This window comes from Heterocephalus glaber, unplaced genomic scaffold, assembly GCF_053883595.1.
Source record: "Heterocephalus glaber isolate CG9 unplaced genomic scaffold, H.glaber_assembly_v1.0 deba00000768, whole genome shotgun sequence".
Classification (NCBI taxonomy): Eukaryota; Metazoa; Chordata; class Mammalia; order Rodentia; family Bathyergidae; genus Heterocephalus; species Heterocephalus glaber.
The window spans coordinates 10,329,915-10,352,791 of record NW_028258162.1 but is presented as its reverse complement, the minus strand read 5'-3'; the positions used below and the strand labels follow the sequence as shown (position 1 = coordinate 10,352,791).

At 39.9% G+C, this 22,877-nt stretch overlaps 1 protein-coding gene across 20 annotated transcripts in view; it reads left to right on the top strand.

Annotated features, from left to right (window-relative positions):
- Positions 1-22,877, top strand: part of Arhgap21 (Rho GTPase activating protein 21) — a 129,086-nt gene that overhangs the window by 77,672 nt on the left and 28,537 nt on the right. For 16 of the 20 annotated variants that reach the window (XR_015449680.1, XR_015449681.1, XM_087207250.1 and 13 more), the window contains 6 exons: positions 7-61; positions 5,767-5,796; positions 7,058-8,951; positions 19,905-20,063; positions 20,180-20,282; positions 22,788-22,824. Coding sequence is in view for 18 of the 20 variants with exons in the window: in XM_087207250.1 (XP_087063376.1) it covers positions 7-61; positions 5,767-5,796; positions 7,058-8,951; positions 19,905-20,063; positions 20,180-20,282; positions 22,788-22,824 (2,278 nt within the window). In the remaining 2 variants the exon portion in view is untranslated. The remainder of the gene's footprint in view (positions 1-6; positions 62-5,766; positions 5,797-7,057; positions 8,952-19,904; positions 20,064-20,179; positions 20,283-22,787; positions 22,825-22,877) is intronic. The other 4 variants (XM_087207245.1, XM_087207246.1, XM_021240493.2 and 1 more) reach the window with 1 other exon arrangement.

Genomic DNA, 22,877 nt, shown 5'->3' with positions numbered 1-22,877 from the left:
TTTCAGTGGTACAACATTGGAACTTAGTGTGATGCCAAAAGATGAAGACATTCTCCAAGTGGTAAGTTTTGAGTATGAATTGCTTTATAGCCATGGATGTTAATAAAGTAGCTTTGAGATAGAAAGTAGATTGCATCAAAAATGATTCTAGAAAGAACACCTTTCTGGTTGTAGAGAAATCTAGAATTTTCTCTACATTTACAAAACAATAAGATCATTGTCATTTGTGTGGAATTAAGTGACCTGAGAATATTTTATTGATTCCACAATGAAGCGCTGTTTACCTATAGGATGAAATTCCTAAAAAGCTTGACCCAGTGTTGCATTGTAGGTAGTCATTTAACCAAAAACTAAAGCTCAGAGAGCAACTACATAACACTAAGGAGGAGAATCTTTCTCTCTTTTTTTTAAAGCATGAGGATATGAAAGCCATTCCTAATTTTTGGATCAATATTACTGTTTTAAATTAGCCGAGCAGTATTATTAACACTTATAAATTCCTTCCATTAGAAGTAGTGTTCACAATGAATGGAATCTACAACTTGAGAAGAAAATATGTTAGAAGAAATGAAGCTACATAGGTGAAAAATAGCATGTAGTCTAAAACGTTTTTCTGATATTTTTAGAAATTTAATGGAATACTTTACTAAGCTTAAATATTGCTGGAGGAAGAAAGATTAAAAAGATGATAAAACATAAACTTAGCCATGACTCACATTTTAATACACTATATCTGTGTGTGTGATGTATGCACTGTTCTGTAAAAGACATTAGGGTGTTGCTACTTCTTGTCTGCATAAAACTTTTCACTGGGATATCTACAGGTGCCATTTTTTAGAGCTAATATAAAACACAGAGAGAACCTGGGATTTTAGAAACCATATGTAGAAATGCTATCTCTAGCACAGATAGAGCTAAAATGTCCTGTAAGGGGCCTTTAGAAAAGTACTTAAACTGATCTAAATTTGTTGCTCAAATGATAGGCTTTTAAAGATGTATTTCTCCCTGTGAGGTTGAATATCCATTGGGAAGAAAAGTTCAGTAACAAGAACATTTTTCACAGCCACTGTGAAAATCATTTACCCGTGGAAAAGCCACAGTAGTTTTTGTATGTCTGCCTGGGCCGCAGCAGGATTGCGAGCATATGGGGTTATTGTTTCCTAAAGTGATGCATGAACCAAAATTGTTCTAGAAGTACTCAGCTCATTTTGGCGAGATGGCATAGAAAGTTCAATTTGGTTTAAAACCCACAGAAAGATAAGTAAAAAATAAGTAATTTATTATATCTTAAAACTAGTGTTTGTAATACTTGTGGGCTTGGCAGCCACATTTTTAAGACAACGTATTTTTTCAATTAACAGTGTAAACTGTTACATTCTGGTCACTAGCAGTATGCTACGGAAGTATTTTAGACTGATATCTCAGAACAAAAAGCACTTGTTTTATTTTCAAAAAGGTTTTGTTTGCCTATCAAATGTTGTCTGTGCATGAATGAAACACCCTTCCCCCATCCAGCCACCTTGGCAAAGACGGTGACTGACTGAGTCTGTTGAGAATGCTGTCATAAAACACCTTGGGCTGGCTGGCTTATAAACAGCACATACTTTCTCCTCCTAGCTCCAGAGGCTAGGAAGTCAAGATGTAGGCTCAGGCCGCTCCAGTGTGTAGTGGGTTGGTCTCCTCGGGGGTGCTGCCTCTCCGTGCGTCTTCAGCTGGTGGAGAGGCCGAGGTGGCGGAGTGGGGCCTCTTTCCTAAAAGCAGGAACCTGCGTGATGACTGCACCCCTGTGACCGCCAGTCTCATCTCCTCACACCTCACGTTGGTGATGAAGTTTGCACTGTGAATTTAGGAGCGTACAAAACCACCACTGCTTTGTCTCTCTTTGCATGAAATAGTGATGGGAAAGCTAGATTTAGGCATTTTTCTCAGTGCACAACACAACATATTTTGTAAAGCATTGGGCTCAGTGGATTCAAAAATCACATTTTAAGTTAAGCAGTTCTGATAATTCTGCTGACCTTGGGCATGTCCCACAGGTCTGAGACGAAAGGCTGCACTCCAAACCACAAGGTGGTATGATTTGGGGAGGTGTAAACTTAGGGTAACAACTCACACTGCTAGTTAGTAACAGAGCTGTCACTTTATTTTTGTTTGTTACTTTGTTTTTTATGGTGCTGGGAATTGAACCCATGACTTGTGCACTGAGTCACATCGCTAGCCCTTCTTTTTATTTTTGTGTTGAGACAGGGTCTGGGCTCAACTTGCGGTCCTCCTGCCTCAGCCCTAACTCAGCCTTTCTAGGCTTTGAGTCCAGGGCTCTTTTTGCCACTCCCTGAACATGTGATATAAATTGAAAAAGATAATTTAATCAGAGGTTTTCTTTAAACTTATTAGGGTTACTTTTAAAATAATCACTTCTTATGTCTCATGATCAGCATAATATTCCATTTGAAGTTGTGTACGTTTGTCATATGTGGATCAAAGTTCTGCCTAAAGTATGGAGGGAAGCAAGGAAAAAAGTAGGAACTTTGGAAGTTGCTTTCATATTTTGCTATTAGGAGCAGTTACTTTGTTCTTTTGTAATAAATTTTTTTTTTTTTTTTGGGGTACCGGGGTCAAACTCTGGTCTGCAAAACCACTGAGCTAAATCCCCGGCCCCAATAAATCTATTTTTAAGCATAAGAATGTTACATGCTTATTGAAAAATTTTCAAATATTGTAGAAAGGTATAAAAGAGCTGAGGGTGTGGTTCAGGGATAGAGCCCTTGTCTGGCATTCTCCTGCCCTGGCCTCAAACCCCAGCAATAGTTAATTATTAGTTAAAGTTAAGAAGGGTGTTAAGTCCGTCTCCACCCACATTACCCCCTCTCACCTCACCGTCAAGCCGGTCAGTTGTCTGTCTCTGCCCAGACAACTACAGAGCTACTCTGATTCTCATGGTAATGGCCATAAACCGACAGTCGACCTGTTAAGATGAGCGGGGCCTAGATTGCAGTCTCACTGGCCTCTTTATTCTGTGGGGCATTTTGTTTTGCTATTTTTTTTCCCTTGTTTTTACCACTTAATAGTATCATAGGCATGGTAATAGTGATTTTGATGTGACCACTTAAAAATGAATGAAATGATTATTTTAGGATTATGTAGTAACTGTTAGGCCTGATACCTATACTCAAAACTAGACTGTTAATACTAAATGTTATTTAATAGGCTCCTCACAATTTAATTCCAAATGAAGAATCTTGGGGCTCACCTTTCTTATTCCTCCCCCCTTCTTTTTTAAAGAGTTTTGGGCTGTAGTAGGCACAGTAGAGTTGTTACTATCCTATTTTAGGGATGACTTCAATTTTAAAATACGAGTGTTAAACCCACTGTAGGAAAACATACATACAAAAGAATGTAGAGTAGTGTAAACAGGGCTAAGTGAAAAAAATTGGTTTTTTTTTCCTTGTTCTGTTTTGGAAAAAACTTAACTATTATCTGTCTATGTCCATCAATGACTTGCATATATTGTGTAATGTCCATTTGGACTTAAACAAAACCAAAAACAAAGTTATTACTAGGTGAATATACAGTTCTTAATGACATTAGTTTAAAAAATTTCTAGGTCACATTATTCCATAATAATTTTGACATCAGTGTTTAAGAATGTAAATTGACATCATTATTTAAGAATGTACTGACTTTGTTTAAATGATATTTTGTGCCATTTAATTGGTGCCCACTGACAATTCAAAGACCTCCAGTGGGCAGCAGTTAAAACATCAACATATCAGACCACAGTGACTCAGTGCAAGAGTTGGTGTAACCAGGCACACGGGAGAAAGCCCAGCACAGTCACAGCGGTGAGCAGGTTATAGATTTCCATTCTGCCCCCAAATAGAAAACATCACTGCACTTGTGAACCCATCACATGTGACCCCTTCCGGATGGCCCAGCACACCAACCTCTGCTGATAGCTTCCTCCTCAAAGGAGTCTAAAGCATTCTGAAGTAGGAGTTGGTTTTCCAGGGGAATGCTTATTGGTATCATGGGAGAAGAAAAGTCCTTAAAATGCTTATTGTCTACTCCTAATTTACTTCCTGAATATTGTTTGGGAGCTGATTTGTGTCTTGTGCCATCTTTCTTAGAATAGCCATACATGTTCCAGAACTCTTTTTAGGTATGTCTTTGACCTACCAGTGAATACCTTCTAAACCACAGTGACCTTGTGGGCACTTGTATTCCATGGATGCAGTTTAGAAAGATTTTGGTTCTTAAATTTTATGAGAATGAAGAGCCTTTATTTAAGGTAAATAGAAATTAAGAGATAAATGAGCAAGACTGTTGAGTGCTCGTGAACTAGACTTTGTTACGGAGTCAGTACTGCTCTTGGGTGGACCCAGGCTTTAGTGTCTCGGCCAGACCCGCTTACCTAAGACAATCATCCTGTGTGTGAGATGTTCTGCTCAGCTGTTGTCGGTGCCTGGTCTGTGTGCATGAACTTGACGGCGTCTTGTCATAATTTACCTAAAACGGAGGCCCCATAACTGCAGGTTATTTAAGGTTGCCACGTGGGAATCTTGGCCTATCTGATATAAAATTATTTAATAGTTTGAGTTATATATTTCTGCTACTAACAGATAATACTCCCCCCTTAATTTCCACAGAGGAGTTATCTTTAAGTTACTAGTTCTATACAGCATTTCCCAGGCACCTACTCTGATGATGCTGGAGGGAGGACAGTGCTCCCTGAGAGCTGTTTGTCCTCTGAGTTTCACAGCTGTGCCACTGTCACGGGAGTTTTGAGGTGTCAGGGGCTTCCCAGCTTCCCGTGCATCACTGGCTGCAGGGAGGGCCCTGCCCTCTTGAGTGGTGTGTAAGGAGATGTCACAAGCCTGCTGCAGAAAACGCTGCACTGAACAAACACTGCAGGATGCCTCTTCCATGTTCCCTGTCACAGAAAAGCAGTCGTGTGGATATAATCAGCATGAGAAAGATAGGCTGGCTGTGTCCGTGCACATCCCGAGATGCGAGTGCTCATTTGTATTGACCGTGTTTATGCTGTAAAAATATTATGATATGCATGTTTTCTCTATTTACTTAGCTGTAATTTCTCACTGCATTCCAGTCTATATTCTATAGTATTCATTGCTCTGGAAGTAATATTTTTATGAATACTTAGTAGTTGTTTCATAAATCAGTAAAGCAGTAAGCAGTACAAAAGGTGCAGTGTTGAAAGATCTTAATTTTTTCGAGAGAAATGTATTTAACAAGACAGTCTCTTTCCCCCAGATTATAGTGTAAAGGTGGCTGCAGTCAGCTGACAGCATGTGGTTATGCTCTGATTTACCAGGGAAGGAGGAGGTTGCACTATTTTAAATGCATAATAGCATTCGTTTCGTCATTTGGAAGCAGGGATGGGAGAAGCTCAGGGGAAATGAGAGACAACAATGTTGCTGCTGTGGAAGGGAAGCTTTGTAGCACATTACCAGACAGCAGTCCTTATTGAAGAAAATATCTGTCAGGGATGCGTGTCACCAGATGTATTTTGCCTGCAAGAGTGGTAGACAAATCAAATAAGAACCAGAAAAAAGCCTGAGAAAAAGATCCTCAGAAGGATACTGAAGTTATTCTTTATGCTTCACTGCCCTTTACCTCTCTTGGTACCTTCCAGAGAATTCAGTATAGATGTATTTTTAGCTTGCCGTTTCCAGCATCAATGTGACAACATGATTCTGTCTTTATATCAGTAAGCAGCTTCTACTATGTTTTCCTATTCTCTGCTAGCTACAGTTTACCAAGGATGTCACAGCACTGGTAAGAAACGCACAGTAGCCATTTCTTTGCTTCTTAAGTCATGTTTTATAGATGTTTGCAATAAGCCAATCTATTAAAACTGTAAGTTTGCTTACAGAAATTCCTCCATAGCCTTAATCTTACTAATTTGCAAAAAAGTGTTTGTGATGTGTGTTTTTCCTTTCTTTTCTGTCTTTGTTTTCTTTTGTGTCCTGTACATAACTGGTGTTTAAAGCATAATATTTATCTGCATCAGTATATTTTAAAGTATCTCTCCCTTTCCCTGGTACTTTGCTGTTATGTTTGTGGCTGCACTTGAGCTTTGCAAGCTGTTTCACGCAAAGACAGGATATGAGGATAGTCTTGAGTTAAGCTGCTTTGATTAGGGAAGATTTGTCACCACACTTACCTGCCTGAGCTGCTGAATGTAGTTCTGTGTTGCACTGATGAGCTCTGTTGTGTAGTCATGGTAGTTAATTTCAGTGCTTAAATTTTTAAAAGATATTTCTAGATAATTTTATAAGTACTTGATAAATAATTTGAGCTGCATGCCTGTCTGTTAGTAATATAGAAATGTCTTCTTAAAATAAGTAAAAGACCAAATAAATTCATATAGTTTTGCATTAGCTTAAAATATAATGATATACAGAAAAAGGCATTACCTTTTTCATGTTTGTGCTTCTTATGGATGTGCTTTATTAAGCATGCATATTCTCTTAAATTTTAAATATCAAAATATTTAGCATGGCTGTTGAAGGGCTTAATTTATCAAAATGGATTATTAGTAAGGATTCAGTAGTTAATTGGCAAGACACCTCAGGAAATTATATTTATGGTAGTAGTGGTGGTTAAAATGAAAATTATTTGGCTAAGATTTTTAATATTTTTACCTTCTCTCTGGCAAAAGATAAGAATATTCTCTTGCTGGGATTTATTGGGTAGCCATTTAACCTGTCAATCACTGGAAAAAATTATAAAGATCCAATAGGGAGAATTTTAGAAGCAACATGGATTTATCTATTTTGTTGGGGGAAATTTGATGTATCTCACATCTTTTGAGAAAATAAGTGATTGTAATTTGTATTTGTTGCAAATTTTATAATTTATTCATCTTTCGAGAGACTCTCCTAGATTTGTGAAGTTGGTACATTATATTTGCATGCCTGCTATAGTGAGTGTCATTCAAGAACAAGGCAAGGCGTAGTAAGGTAGTGACCTGAAGACCTGGAAATTATTGTTCTTTTTATGAATTTGGAGTGACATTTTTCTCATTTCCATACAGGCATATTCTCAAGATGCCTATCTGAAAGGCAACGAAGCCTACAGTGGCAATGCCCAGAATATACCTGAGCCTCCACCAATTTGCTATCCCTGGCTGCCACCTGCCCCTTCAGCCATGGCACAACCAGCTGAAGTATCTCCTCCAGACTCATCCTTGAATAAACAACAAACCACTACACCGGTCCTGACACAGCCTGGCAGGGCCTACAGAATGGAAATACAAGTGCCTCCATCACCAACAGATGTTGCAAAATCAAACACAGCAGTGTGTGTTTGCAATGAAAATCTAAGAACTGTCATTTTGCCTTCTGAGAAGGCTGTAGACTTGTTACCCAATAGAAACAACCATGCAGGTCCTTCACATAGAACTGAAGAGGTGAGGTATGGTATAAGTGAGCAGACCTCTTTAAAAGCAGTGTCAAGAACCATATCACCATCGTCAGTTTCTACTGCCCATGTAGTTCATCAGACTGCAGGCTCCAGGTCATTAGAACCTTCTGGAATTCTGCTGAAGTCTGCAAATTACAGTGGACATTCGGAAGGGATCCCAAGCAGTAGATCGCAAGCTGTGGATTCTCCTTCTGTATCTGTTAATCACTGTTCCCCCAGTTCCCATCAGCACATAGACTGGAAAAACTATAAAACTTACAAGGAGTATATTGATAACAGGCGCCTGCATATGGGCTGTCGGACAATTCAAGAAAGGTTGCACAGTTTAAGAGCGGCCTCTGAGAGCCCACCGGACTACAGCCGGGTGGGGCCTGGCCGCACAGCCCTGCAGGCACGCCGCCGAAGCACCTCTCAGGACAGGGCACCCCCGGCCGCCCAGCTCCGACCGCGCAGTGTGTCCCAGGAGAGGCTGGAGGACCCGGTGCTGATGAAGTACTGTCCGAGAAGTGCATCTCAAGGAGCGCTGACGTCCCCATCCATTAGTTTTAGTAATCACAGAACTCGCTCGTGGGATTACATCGAGGGACAGGGTGAAACCTTAGAAAACATTAGTTCTGAAAATCAAATACCTGATTCCAATGGAGAGCGAAAACAGACATACAAGTGGAGTGGGTTTACTGAGCAGGATGACAGACGAGGTATCTATGAAAGATCCAGGCAGCAAGAAGTTCGTAAGTCTTTTCGAGGTTCGAATTTGACCGTGGCCCCAAGTGTGGTCAATTCTGATAACTGGCGGATCGGTGGTAGAGGAGTGGGATCTGTGTCACAGTTTAAAAAACTTCCACTGGATTTTAAAACTCTGCCTTCCAACAGAGGTTTTCAGACTGCTGGTGGCATGTCGCTGCCTCGGGGCATTTCACAGGACAGGTCGCCTCTTGTGAAAGTCCGGAGTAATTCTCTGAAAGCGCCTTCTGCACATGTGGCAAAACCATCATTTAGCCAGAATTCACTGGTTTCTGTCAAAGACCAAAGACCGGTAAATCATTTGCATCAAAACAGCGTTTTGACCCAGCAGACGTGGTTCAGGACTGAGAGTGCTCCAGGTCCCCAGGGGGAGCCAGGGAAGGCGCCCTCTGTCCCTGGAGCTTCTGCCAGGCCTGGCCCTCAGCTGGGCGAGTGCATGGGCACTTCAGATTTGGAATTAGCTGCCAGTCACAGGAATCAGGATCTAAATTTACAGGAGACTGACGTCCAGCCGTCACATGCTTTAGACGGCAAAGAAACTGTCGTCCTACGAGAAAAGCCTCCGTCCGGCCGCCAGATGCCACAGCCTTTGAGGCACCAGTCGTACATCTTGGCAGTGAACGACCTGGAGTCCGGATCCGACACCACCTGCTGGCTGCCGAATGACGCCCGCAGGGAGGTGCACATGAAGAGGATGGAGGAGAGGAAGGCCTCCACTGCCAGTCCGCCCGGCGACTCCCTGGCTTCCATCCCGTTTATAGGTGAGCTCCGTTAGGGTCGTGGGCTAAACGCTGATGCTCACAGGCTCAGAAACTTAACACTGACTTTAAAACATTTGTCTTGGAATTTGCAAGTTGTGCTTCAACCAGACTATCGTCTTTTATCCTTAAAATTATTACTAGTATATCAGTTTTTCTTTTCTTTTTTTAAAATTTCTGTATCTGGCACTCATTTTTAATTTTAATTTTGATGAAACAGATTCCTACCATCTGGGGCCAAGAGAATTAACAAGCCAGTTATATCTATTTGTTGATTCGCCCGAATCAAAAACCAAGTAGAACAGTTTTGGTCATTAGTGACCAGACTTCCATTTAAACAGTGCCTTTTACTTCCTACACCATTTTCTTTCTTTCTTTTTTGGTACCAGGGATTGAACTCGGGACCTTGTGCTTTCGAGGCAGGCGGTGACACCACTGAGCTAAATCCCTGGCCCTAGAGCGTTTTTATTTATTTGCTTGTTTGTTTGTAAATTTAACTTGGGCTGTCCTGCCACGCCCCTCCTCCACTCAGAGTCCTCTGCGGCTTCCCATCTCACTTAAATAGAGTCCAGTTCAGAATCTCCGACCTGCACACGGTCTCTGCCCCCGTCTCTCGAATCTTTCCTGCTGCCTTGCCGGCCCCTGGAGGTCCTGGAAGTGCCCAGAGCACCCTGTTCAGCCCCGCATTGCAGGCTCCCGCCAGAACATACCCCGCAGGTACCCCAGGCCGCCTCCCTCGCTGCATCCGGATCTCCCTCCAGATCCCACCTAGCCAAGCAGGCTCTCTTGTCCAGCCGGTCCCCAGCAGGTGCCCAACATCCACAGAAGCTATCTCAGTTTTTATTACATCTTTCTCTGTAGAGCTAAAATGTAAACTAAGTGCCAAGATTATTGATCAGTTCCAATCCCTAATGCCTAGAATACTGCCTGACATACAGAAGGCATTCAGTAGATAGTTGTCGAAACAATGGCTGAATGATTTCAAGAGGACAGCTAAATGTCCTGTGTAACAAAATCAGTGCAGGAGAGTGTCTCATCACGATTACTGGGCAGCTCTGAGACATAGGCCACAGAGTCGTGATGCATGTTCTTACTGTCACCTTCATTTCACACGTGCAGAAAGACCAGCGTCCCTAAAGCACACAGTTAACTAGTGGTAGCTACAGGAAAGCCTGGGTCCCCTGGGCTCAGCCTCGTCACCCCGCACCACTCCCCGCACGCCTGTAGGTGATGCATTGTGACGGGTCGCCTGGACCCGCGAGACAGGCCTTGATGTGCGCCCAGCGTGCTCTTACCCTGCTGCCTCTCGGTGCAGGAAGAGTTTGCCATATTTTACAATATAATGGGCTGCTTTTTGAGTAATATTTGAGTTTTTCTTTTCTAGATAGGATTTAAGCTATTGAGCTATTATACTGTCCAAATCAGCTTTAAAAGAAAAATTCCACTTACCATTTTTATAAATGTGATATATTCATTTTTGTAAATACCGTGGAGAATCTCAGCCAAAATGGCATACATATTAGCTGTATTCTCCAGGCCACGCCCAGTGAATCCTAGGAATAGTAGACTTTTTTGCGGGGGGTACTGGGGATCAAACTCCGGACCTTGCGCTTGCGAGACAGGTGTGGCGCCACTGAGCTAAACCCCCGACCCTGAATAGTAGACCCTTGTAAATGGAGCGTAATGTATCATCTAGAACATAATGTATAGGAAGTAAATGAAAACTAATGACTGTTTTGCACTTTTGTTTTAACAACATTAGAAGCCCTACAACCTGCAGCTGTATTTCATAGCCTGGGAGTTCTTATCAGAACAATAGTACATTTTCTTTCTATATAAGAAGAACATTATAATCAATGGTAAAAAAATGTGTTGGTTATTATTTGTTACTATTTCTTCTGTTTATGAAGTACAGGCATTAAACAGTTAATTATGTTATTAAAGAGGATTTTGGCTATACTACAAAATAAAGATCTATATGATTCCTGTATACAGATTAAAAACAAACCATTTTATTTGGTTATTAAGAATAAAAGTGCACATGATTTCTGATTTTATTCGACTTTAAGTAAGTACCTACCAACGTCTCTTTTCATAGTTTGTAGTGAAAAATCTTTGTTTTATAAGACACTTTTTTAAAAGTTGTCCAGCATAAAAAGTCTTTATAGGGCTGGGGATGTAGCTCAGCGGCATCGTGCCTGTCTGGCAAGCAAAGATTGTTCTGAATTCGATCCCTGGTACTAAAAAAGAGAAACATCTTTATAGCCCAGTTATTTTACATATGCCTCCTACAACCTTAGTATACAGCTCGTGGTTACTGTGGTGCCAGTTTGATAACACTAGCAGAATGGGATGGAACAGAGAACTGACATGCTAATGCAGAATTTACTTCACCGCATTTCTGCATGTGAATGTTGTCCATGATGTAGGAAGCAGAGAGTCTGCTCTGAGCCAGAATGACACTGTACCCCTCAGTTAGCATAGCATTTTCATGGTTCTTACACAATTGAATACTGTTTAAAGTAAAGGCATTATAAATCTTTTAATTTTAGTATTTGTCTAGTTTTTAGACTGTAACATGGAAAGTATAATTTCTTTTAGTTAATATACTTGCCTCCTTTCTGTGAAAAACTTAACTTTTTGATTTAAAAGAAATCCTATACTGAAAGGGTTAAAGTCCATAAATTATTTATCAACTGGACAGATTTTGTTGTTAACCTGTGTTTGTTTGTAGAAGAACTTTCAGCATTTCATTAAGTAGAGATTTTTTGGTACCAGGAATCGAACTCAGTACCTTGTGCTTGTGAGGCACCACTGAGCTACGTCCTTGACTCTGGAAATTCTAATGCTGTGCATTTATTTAGAAAACCTCAATATAGATCATTGAACTTTAAAGTCTGGATTTAAATAGCTAAACAAGCTTTTAGGGTTTTCATCAGAACTCTTCAGAATCATTAATTTGCTATCATACATTATGAATTTTCCAGGGAGAATATAATACAGTTTTCTCTAAAAATGTGACCAGGATCCCTTTTAGTTAGCGTATTTCATGGGGTTAGGGTATCGTAAAACACATTCCAGGGAATTCTGTATTATTTTTATGCAGTATTTAAATTGAAAGAAATAAAGCTTTGCTTTTATATTGTTACACCCAGAATTTCATACTGTTATTTACATAATTACTTTTATTAGTTGGAAGCAAGGCAAACTGATCTACAGAAATAACTGAATGCCGTGGCTTATTCCCGAAATAATCAGAGAATAGTGCCAAATCATTTATTTACAATGCAGAGTTAATTATATCTTACAGTAAGAAAACTTTTCTTACATTTTGTTACGTATTTAATCTAATATTTCTCTTGCGCCACAGATGTAGGAGAATGAAAAAAATAAATATTTTAAATTTAGGAATATTCTCAACAGCATTTTGCGAACATTGAATATACTTGCGTATTTTATAAGCCTACTTAGTAAATCTTAAGCTTCCTACAAGTAGATATTAGATGATCATGTATTAGTGATTTGACAGAGTAGCTCTGTAACTTGGGGGACTGAGGCAGGAGGACAGCGTGAGCCTGGGAGGCCCAAGGCTGACCTGGACAGCGCAGTGCTCGCGCTCACTGCCGCTCTCAGGAGTGTGTCTGCTGTTCACTGCCTCCCGCCTGGACTGCCGTAAGAGAAATGAGGAGAAAGGGCAGTTGTCACATTTGGGTTTATTTGTACGACAAATCTGTTAGTGGCATTTGTTCTTCTTCTCCTTTACGGATAATGAAAATCTCAAGGGCTTTAAACGTATGAGTATGTGAGGCACAGCCTGGCTTGTCAGGCCATTTTCACTCATTGTCCTTCTCGGAGTTAGAACAGGACCAACCTATTGAGTTTCTGTCTTTTTTGGTAAAAGGTATACACAAGTGGCTGGTAATATTTTGGAACGACATATATAATTTTATGGTAGTCACCACTTGTTTAAAATTATACAAATTTGCCCCTCTTGTAAACCATACACAATTGACTCTATAATTGAAATAAGTAACTAATATTCTAATGTCATATACTTTATGATGGGGCTGGGGATTCAGCTCAGTGGCACCACGCCTGCCTGGCTACCGCAAGGTCCTGAGTTTGATCCCCAGTACCAAAAAAAACCACTTTATGATGTAATTTAGAGAGGGGTAAGATTACTTCTTTCTAGCAGAGGTGAAATAAAGAGCGACATTATTTCAGAGAACTGATTATTTTACATTAGGTCTATGCCAAATATTATGATACTTTTACTGAACTATGTGAATTCTTGCTTCCCCTCTCTGGCCTCTGATAACTGCCTTCTACTCTCTTCTTCTATGGGGCTGGGTTTTTTCTTTTGTAGATTGCACCTGTGAGTAGATCACACAGTCATTGCATTTGTCTTTCTGTTTCTGCTTTATTTCACTTAATATCTTTCCATGTTCATATGTGTTGTTGCAAATGACAGAATTTCATCTGTTACCATACTGCACAGTATTGTGTGGTGTAGATGAGTACCACATTCTCTTGGTCCATCATCTGATGGTGAGCACTGCACTGCAGTGCTGCAGTAAACGTGGTTCTGACATTGCTGAGTTCGTTTCCTTCGGTACGTGCCCAGTAATGGGATTGCTAGATCATACCGTGGCCCTAGTTTGTAGATTCTCAGGAACCTCCATACTGTTTTGCATAATAGCTTTACTAATTTACCACCAGCAGTGTGTACAGGTTATCTTTTCTCCATGTTCTTACCAGCGCAGGCTATCTTGTCTTTGTGGTAACAGCTCCTCAAATTTAAGGTGGTCTCACTGAGATTTTGATTTGCATTTCCCTGATGATTAGTGATGTTGAGGATTTTTTCATACATCTGCTGGAGATAAATGCGTCTTTTTCTGAGAAATCCTTAGGTCTTTCGCCTATTTTTAGTCAGGTTTTTTAGGGGAGGAATACTGAGTTCCTAGTATATTTTGGACCCTCCTTGTCAGATGTTTAGTTTGGAAACTTTCTCATTCTGTATGTTGACTTTTTTTTTTGTTTCCTTTCTGTGTAGAAGCCTTTAAGTTTAATGTAATCCTATTTGTCTGTCTGTGCTTTTGAGGTCTTGTCCCGCCCCCCCCCAAAAAATCCTTGCCCAAACTAATGTTTTCTTCTAGTAGTTTGATACGTAGTTTCAGGTCTTACATTTAAGTATCAGTGCATTTTGAGTTGATTTTTATATACAGTCAGAGAAAGGGTACTATGTTTTCTTCTGCCTGTTGAAATCATTTTCTGAATACCAGATATTTAAGGAACTGTCTTTTCCTCCATTGTATATATTCTTGGCACCTTTGTCAAAGATCAGTTCACTGTAAAATAAGTGATTTCTATTGGTAAATAATATCATTGGTGAGCCGGGGATTAGCTCAGTGGCACCATGCCTGCCTGGCAAGTGCAAGATCCTGAGTTCAACTCCCGGTCCCTCCCCCCCAAAAAATTGTTGGTATTTTGATAGGGATTGCATTGAATCTGTGGATCACTTTGGGTAGTATGGACATTTTGACCATACTTGTTACAATAATCCATGAGCATGAAATATCTTACTTGTTTGTGTCCTCTGTTTTTTCAGTCATTATTTTATGGTTTCAGTGTAGGTATCTTTTGCCTCCTTATATTTATTGCTAGGTTTTAGGGGATAATTTGTGACTATTGCAAATAGGATATTTTTCTTGATTTTTTCCAGATAGCCAGAAGGCTACTGTATAGAAATAGTGTATAGAAATGCTACTGGTTTTTGTATTCTGCTATTTTACTGAATTCATTTATTTCTGATGGTTTTTTGATGGGATTGCTAGGGTTTTGTACATATGAGATCATACCATCTGTATGCAAGGACAGTTTTACTTCTTCCCTTCCAATTTGGATGCCTTATATTTCTTGCTCTTCCCTAAGCAAATATTCTGACTAGGACTTCGATACTATGCCGAGTAAAAGTGTCAGGACCGGGCAACCTTGTCTTGCCCATGTGCTCCACCTTTTACGTTGCTCCAAATCATCTTGCCAACAAATTGAATATCACTTTAAGTTAGAATATTTAAATATTATGGCAGAAAGTAATTCTATCTCACAACCAGGAAGTTCTCTGTAGACCTGATTCCGAGTATGGCTTAGCCCTGCCATGGGGTCTGGGCCTTTTCCTCAGCCTTGCTTCCTTCTGTGAGCGGTCGTTTTCTTCACGTGGTGCACAGGCAGACTATGGCGACTCTGTTGATGACTGCGGCTCTTGTTCGGCAAGGACAAGATGAGAAAGACTTAAGTTTCTTCCTGTGCATTTACTGAGTCTGATGGAGGTGCGGTTGTGGGTCCTGACGGGGCTGCGCTCCTCCCCGTCCAGTCGCCGTGGACTCGGGCCGGGCCGAGGGCCACGTGGTGACACGCAGCCCTGGGAAGCAAAGGAGTGGCTGGGCCTCAGAGCCAGAAACGCACTTGCTGTCATCTGGTGAGACATGAGGAGGGGCGGAGAGAATATTGCAAGATGACACTGTCGTATCGCTAGTTCATCTTCCCTTTATTGGGTTAATAGGTTTTCAGAAGGGTTTTTTCCTCATTTTTATTTGGCTTTTGTATTTCTTCTGTGAAAAACAAGTATAATAGTTACATAGAGTTGCACAGTATTTCTGCTTGATTTTTGTACATTTATGTTTTACTTGATATCTGAAATCTCTTAAGATTTTTTCTAGAATATTAATTGATAATCAAAAGCAAATATTTCTTATTCAGATATGAATAATTGATATAAACGTAACTTGGAATATTTTTCATTTAGAAAACTACAAATTGAATTATGTGTTATATATTATCTTTTGGAGGCTTTTTTTGTTACCTGGGATCGAACTTGGGTCCTTGCACTTGCGAGGCAAGCGGTGGAGCCACTGAGCTAAATCCCCGGCCCTGTATATATATTATCTGTGGGAATAAGTGACTTATCTATGTTTGAAAAACACTTTTCCAAAAGTAAGGCAAATTTTTAAAACATTTATGTTTTTGCACATTAAGAAATAGTGATGACACTGAATTTTAACATATAACAACTGTGATGTCCTCCGCCTTCTCTTTAATTTGCAGAACTATGGGGCCTTTGGTTAAAAAAAGTAAATTACAGGCTACTTTTTTGTGTGTGATACTGAGGATTAAACACAGGGTTTCACACATGCTGTGTAAATGCTCAACCACAGATTTAAATTGCCAGCCCTGTTTTTGGTAATTTTGTTTAAGACAGGGTCTCACCTAGTTGCCTTTGCTGGCTTCAAACTTGTGGTCCTCTTGCCTCTGCCTCTGGAGTGACTGGGATGACAGTTGTGAACCACCGCTCCAGGGGTAAAGCCTCAGTTCTTAAGTCAGCTCTTGGGTTATATAATCCAGTTTAACATAGAAGATTGTGGCTCTTGATAATAACTGCATAGCCCCAGGAGTTTATGATATGCCTGGGATAGAGATGATTGGTTGTTTTCATGTGACAGACATTTATTTCATTATTTAAAAATCTAGTTGAAAATGTGACAGCACAGTGGTTTTCAATATATTTGTATATAAGTTGAGATTTTTTCCTGTGAACAACTGAAGATCTATCTTATTACCTTGAAAATGAGATCAACCTGAATTATTCTTGTTTTTACATAATCTAATATTGGTGATATTTAGAGTTTTAAAGCTTGGGTTAATCACAAATTGCATTTTTTAGCGCAAAAGTTTGCATTTTTTTAAGGGAATAAGGAATTGGTTTTAATAGTATAATTAATAAATACGAGGTAATGTAGCTGGACATTTTAAAAATATACCTAAGCTTTTTGTTTTCTCTTCCTAACATTAGTGTTTAATATAAAGAATGTGAACAGTACCGAAATGGGTTAACCCAGTGCTGGTCTCTTGTTCACTGTGTACCTTCCACCTCTTTTGAGACACATATGTAAACCAGGTTACTTGGTCTGTGCTATTGAGGGTTGAGCCCAGCACCTTTGCACTGAGCTACATCCTTGGCCCTTTTGCATGTTTTTCACTTTGAGACAGGGTTTCACCAAGTTTCCAAGGCTGGCCTTGACTTGGAGCCCTCCTGCCCTGGGCCCCCAGGGTGCTGGGATTACAGGGGTGTGCCATTAAAACCAAGATTTACATCCAGCATGTTTCAGAAATTTCCTCTACATGATGTTTGTCCTTCTGTACCTGGTGTATCCCTAAACACAGTGTCACCCAGGTCCATCTGTGTGGTGAAAAGTGGTGAGACTTTGTATCTTTGGTGACTGAATAGCATTCTATTTTGTGTGTGTGTGTGTGTGTGTATGCCCGTGTATGCCCTTGCGCACACACACATGTGCACAGACACGCACATGCACGCAGAGTTTCCCTTAACCTGTCCTTTGGTGTTAGCATTTAGGTTGATGCTAAAACTTGACCGTTGTGAGCAGTGCTCCAATACACATGGAAGTACAGACACCTTTCTGACATACAGACTTCCTTTCCTTTGGATGTGCCCAGCAGTGGGGTTGCCGAGTCTTATGGTGACGCTGTTTTTAGTTCTTTGAGGAACCCGTATACTGTTTCCTGCAATGGCCATACTAATCTGTATTTCCACAAGTAGTGTGTAGGAGTTCCTTGCCAGCATTTGTCGTCTTTTTGATAATAGGCATTCTGAGTGATAAGAGATATAAATCAGACGCAGGATGATAAACACTGTATGATCTTACTCATATATGCCATCTAAAATAGCTGACTTTACAGAAGTACAGAGAAGAGTGGTTAACCAGAAATTGGGCAATTTCACCCTGTGATATTTTATTTTAAATGAAAGGACATAAATTTTTTAAAACTTACTTTGCTAGGCATAAAATTACTCTTCTCAAAGATTAATTCTACATCTCACATGCACTCTTTAACACAGCAATAACTGCATATCCTCATAGAGTTGCTAGCCTTTGAGAAATATGGGAGTATTGTCTAAATTTTTAAAAAATTTTAATACCTTTTTACTCTATCATCAGTTTGTGCAGTGGATCTCATTTAATGAATGTTCTTGCTGCAAAAAACTCTTCAGGCTATTTATAGTATTAATATTGCATTAGCCAGATAATTTCTAAAGAAGATAGCGTTTCCCATTCACATCAGTATTTATGAATCATCGAAGAATGGTAAACTAGTAGAACCAGCTTACTTTATAGATATGTATCATTTAAAGAAACTCCTGCATTTCTGGTCATTTAAATCCTAATGATAGTATCCTTACCGAATTAAACACTTCACTTATCTCCTTGCATTTAGAAAAAGGATTATTAGATTTTTCACTGTCCTGAGAGTAAACTATCATACACTTGGTGAAAGTGTCTCATAGAGAAATTGTCATTGTTTTATTTTGCTAAAATGTAAAGAACCACTTCAAGTTAAAAATTTTAAAACCAAAAAGTAAACTTAAGATAGTTAGAATTTACTGATTTTAGGCATAAAATTGAAATTTTATAATTTTGTGAGCATGCATCTTTATTGAAATACTGATCATTAAGATGATACAGGTAGGGCCGGGGATTTAGCTCAGTGGTTCCAGTGCCTGCCTCGCAAGTACAAGGTCCCGAGTTCAATCCCCGGTACCAAAAAAAAAAAAAAAAAAAATGATACAGGTAAAGTAGCCTGACATTTAGAATGAGGGAATTAAAGCCTTGTTGTATCATATTTCTAAAGTATTTCATCATGAAGCATTTAATTTTAAGGATTATAGTTGTGGCATCCTATGAAATTGCATTCTCTGGGCCTAAAATATGAGAATTTAAACACTTGGTATTGTTACAAGACTAAGAGTTTTTACAAATTCACCAGTGGAAAGACAGACACAGGGCAGGGCCTCAGGTGTCAGACTGGGTTCAGACCCCATCTCTAAAGCTTTGCAGCAAGTTGCTTAATCTGCCTGTTCTGGTATCTTCATCTGAAAAATAGCAACTATTGCTTAGGAATTCATAAGTGTCGGGCCGGGGATTTAGCTCAGTGGTTCCGCTGCCTACCTCGAAAGCAGAAGGACCCAAGTTCGATCCCCGGTGCCAAAAAAAAAAAAGGAATTCGTGTCACAGGAAATAATACATTATTTAGACTGGTGCTAATACTTAGAAAGTGCTATTCATGTGTTATCTTGTTATATGTGCATGTGAATTTGACAGAGATAAGCTTTAGAGAAGCTTAGAAATTATAGCACCTGAAATAATCATATTCTTACAAGGATCTTAAAGGGACAACTGGGGAGGGTCGAAACCGGCATTGACCTTGGAAAGAGGGGACCCTTTTGTGGTGCATGCAGAAGCGCCAGATGGACTAGCAGTGGTCCTGGAAATGTGCAGCTCCTTCCGCAGCCGTGGAATGAGCATTGTTGTCTTTCTGAAACAGCGAAGATAACATTTGTGTGGGGTTAAGGGAGGAAGGAAGGTGTGAGAAATTGATACTTCAAAAGGTAAGCCTTAGCCAGGTCACCTTGCTTCCCGAATTGATAATCTGTGATACATTTACAATTTTAAAAATAACTTTTAGGGTGATATATGATTCGAGCTCTGCTGTGATTATTTCACTTCTGAATAGTTGTGAACTTGGTACCTTGGTTTTCAGTTACTCGTTGGTAGGGGCCACAACTCATTAAATTGTTTATATCATTGTCCTAGAATTGTTTGGAATTACTAAAGTAATACCTGTAAGTAGATTTAGCATACTAAATATGTCGTTTATTGGTACTTTTGTGGTTAATAGAAAAAAAATTTTTTTTTTGGTCCCAAGGATCAAACTTGGGTCCTTCTGCTTGCGAGGCAGGCAGTGGAATCACTGAGCTAAATCCCTGGCCCCGGTTAATAAAAATTTCAACTGACCCTTTCAGTACTGATTATTGAGTGTCGGTTGTATTATTAATAACAGGCCATTTAACATTCTAAGACACACTTTCCTTTCTCCTCACAGATGAGCCGACGAGCCCTAGCATTGACCACGATATCGCACACATCCCTGCGTCTGCTGTGATCTCAGCCTCAGCCTCTCACGTGCCCTCGGCAGTGACAGTCCCTCCCAGCCTCACCACTTCAGCTCCTTTAATTCGGCGCCAGCTCTCGCATGACCAAGGTATGTTTAAAGAGTGGCTGTGAGTCCTTCCCACAACAGTGTGGCCAGCTGAGCTTCTCACCATTGAGAGTCTGGAACCCACTTACAGACAGATGGGTGTTGGACTTCAATTACAGAATCTGTGGGACCTCCCAGCCTGGACGGCCAGCCCAGCTCAAAGACAGAAAGGTCCAAATCCTATGACGAAGGTCTGGATGATTATAGAGAAGACACAAAATTGTAAGTTGCAGCTGTGACATATTTATAAAGCCGTATGTGTTTGTGTGTGTTTGTAGGTGTTGGGCACGAACTGGGCATACACTGAGTTTCAAAGGTGGTCTTGTACTCTCTAACTATGTGCTACTAGGGATGCAAATTGCACAGGATTGTCATTTGGCAACATACCCAATGGATAGTATGCAAGCATGGTATAAGTATGTAGGTATTAAATCTACCTCCCAACCTAGACTTGCAGCCATTCAGCACTGCTCACACACAACTATGTTACTATTTTTGTGTGTATAATTCTAGACCTGGCCTGTGTGTAAAATCACTTATACATACATGTACTTGTGTTTTAATTATTTTTATGAGCAAAGGATAGCTGGAGTACACAGTGATCAGGAAATCCTTCAGGCCAGTTTTTGCATGTTTAGTTTTCCATTGAGTTGTTGTACTGTAATCTATTTAACCAGTATTCTATATCCTATTAGTAGGATGTAGAATATCCTTTTATTTCATTTAATTTGCTTGAATTATACATGGTCAGATACAGTGCTTACCTGCCTTAGCATGTGCGTGAACAAGACTGAAAACAGGGTTATCACGTCAAAGGGTGTGCCTTATTTCAGTAGTTCCTGTCAGTTGGCTCTGCATAAAACAATTCACATTGCCACCATTGTATGAAAGTTTCCTTTTATCTCACCCATGCTGTCTGTCATTTAACTTTTGGTTTTTTTCAAATCTCATTGTATCATATTTTAGTTGTAATTTGAAACAAATTGAACATCATTTAATATATAAAAGATTTTCTTGGTTTTGGTTTCTTTACTCTTTTTTTGGTACCAGGGATTGAACTTGGGTCCTTGCACTTTCGAGGCAGGCGGTGGAGCCACTGAGCCACATCCCCAGCCCTGGTTTTGGTTTTTGAGATAGTCTCTCACTATGTAGTTCAGCCTGGTTTTGAGCTTGTGGCAGTCCTCCTGCCTCTGCCTCCAAGTGCTAGGATTACAGGCATGCTCTACTGCACGTGGCTAGATATTTATGTTCTTCTTTGTGAAGTATTTTTTCATATCTTGTCTCTTTTCAGCTGGTTTTTCTGTTGATTTCTGCATGCTCTTTTTTTTTTCTTCTTTTTTTGTGGGACTGAGGATCACACTCAGGACCTTGCGCTTGCCAGGCAGGCGCTGAGCCTCCAGCCCTCGATGTTCTTTATATAAAGGAAGCTAGCACTCTTCTCTGATAAGGGTTGCAGGTCTTTTTTCCAATTCACTGTTTTTCATTTTGTTCTTTTTTTTAACTATGCAAAAATGTTAGACAATGTTTTCTGTAGTTAAATTTAGAAAATATTTTAATGAATTTTGGATTTTGAATCATTGAAAAAAAATGTTTCTATTCCAGAATTACAACAAAATCCTGCCATGTTTACTTCTCGATGTGTGTATTTTTCTTTTGTTTACAACTGGTTCTAATGCAGTTGATTTCTCCTCTCATCCTCCATGGTGACAGAAGTGGCTCCTCTGACCCAGTCTAGCACCCCACTTCCCTTGTTCCATACCATAGGAGGTTGCTTTTGGTCTCTGAAAGAAGAGTGGCCTTCAGTACTTAAGCTGTCCTCTCTTCCAGTACCCTTTTTTTAAGTAATGCATTTAGCCACCCTTCCCTTGCATATTGCAGTTTAGCATTACAGTGTTTCCTTATCCTGGTCAAAGTTGCATTTATGTGTGTTTCTGATTTCCTTGTTATGGGGTAGTTTCTGAGGGGAGTCAGTGACATTTTTAGTTACATCTTAAAATTCTAACTTCTTTAAATGGATTTTTCCATTTAAAAATTTTTTTGTCCTCTATAGCAGTTACATTTAGAGTACTTTATGTGGACCTGCCTCCTGAGCCCCTGACCCATCATTCACCTACCCCCTGAAGACAGGCAGAGTGTGGTGGGCAGCTGGGCGGGCAGTTGGGGTCTCGCTGCTGCCGTATTTATGGATCCGGGTGCCCCAGCTGCACAGGCAGAGGTGCAGCTAACTGCCGATGGCAGCTGCTTACTGATTGTAGCTAGGGTGGTGTACATCCTTAATCCTCTTCTGGTTTGTGTTAACTAATATATAGCCCAGTGTTTATTCTCAGTAGTTTTTTCTGATCTAAAGCAAAGATGGGAGAGCCAGGGATTTAGCTCAGTGGCTTCGCCACCTGCTGCGGAAGCACAAGGACCCAAGTTTGAACCCTGGTACCAAAAAATAAATAAATAAGTAAAAAGGATAAGAAAATCTTACACTTTAAGTAGAAACAGTTTTAATTTGCCAGGTAGCCAAGAAAGCTTTTGTCATTGAAAGTTTATTTCACCCACATTTAAAAATGAATATTGGTTCGATCCCCAGTACCAAAAAAAAAAGAGAGAGAGAAAAAAAAGTGAATATTGAATGTAATAATGATGAAACATTAGTGAAAGATTAGTTTTAATATTATTTTTATGCCAGTAAGTATTATTGTGCTTATTACAAATATTTATATGCTTTTTTCCCAACAGATCCTTTAAGCACGTATCTAGCCTGAAAGGAATCAAGGTTGGTATTCAGTACTTTAAAAATACCAAGCGGAAAAAAAAAAAAAACAAGCA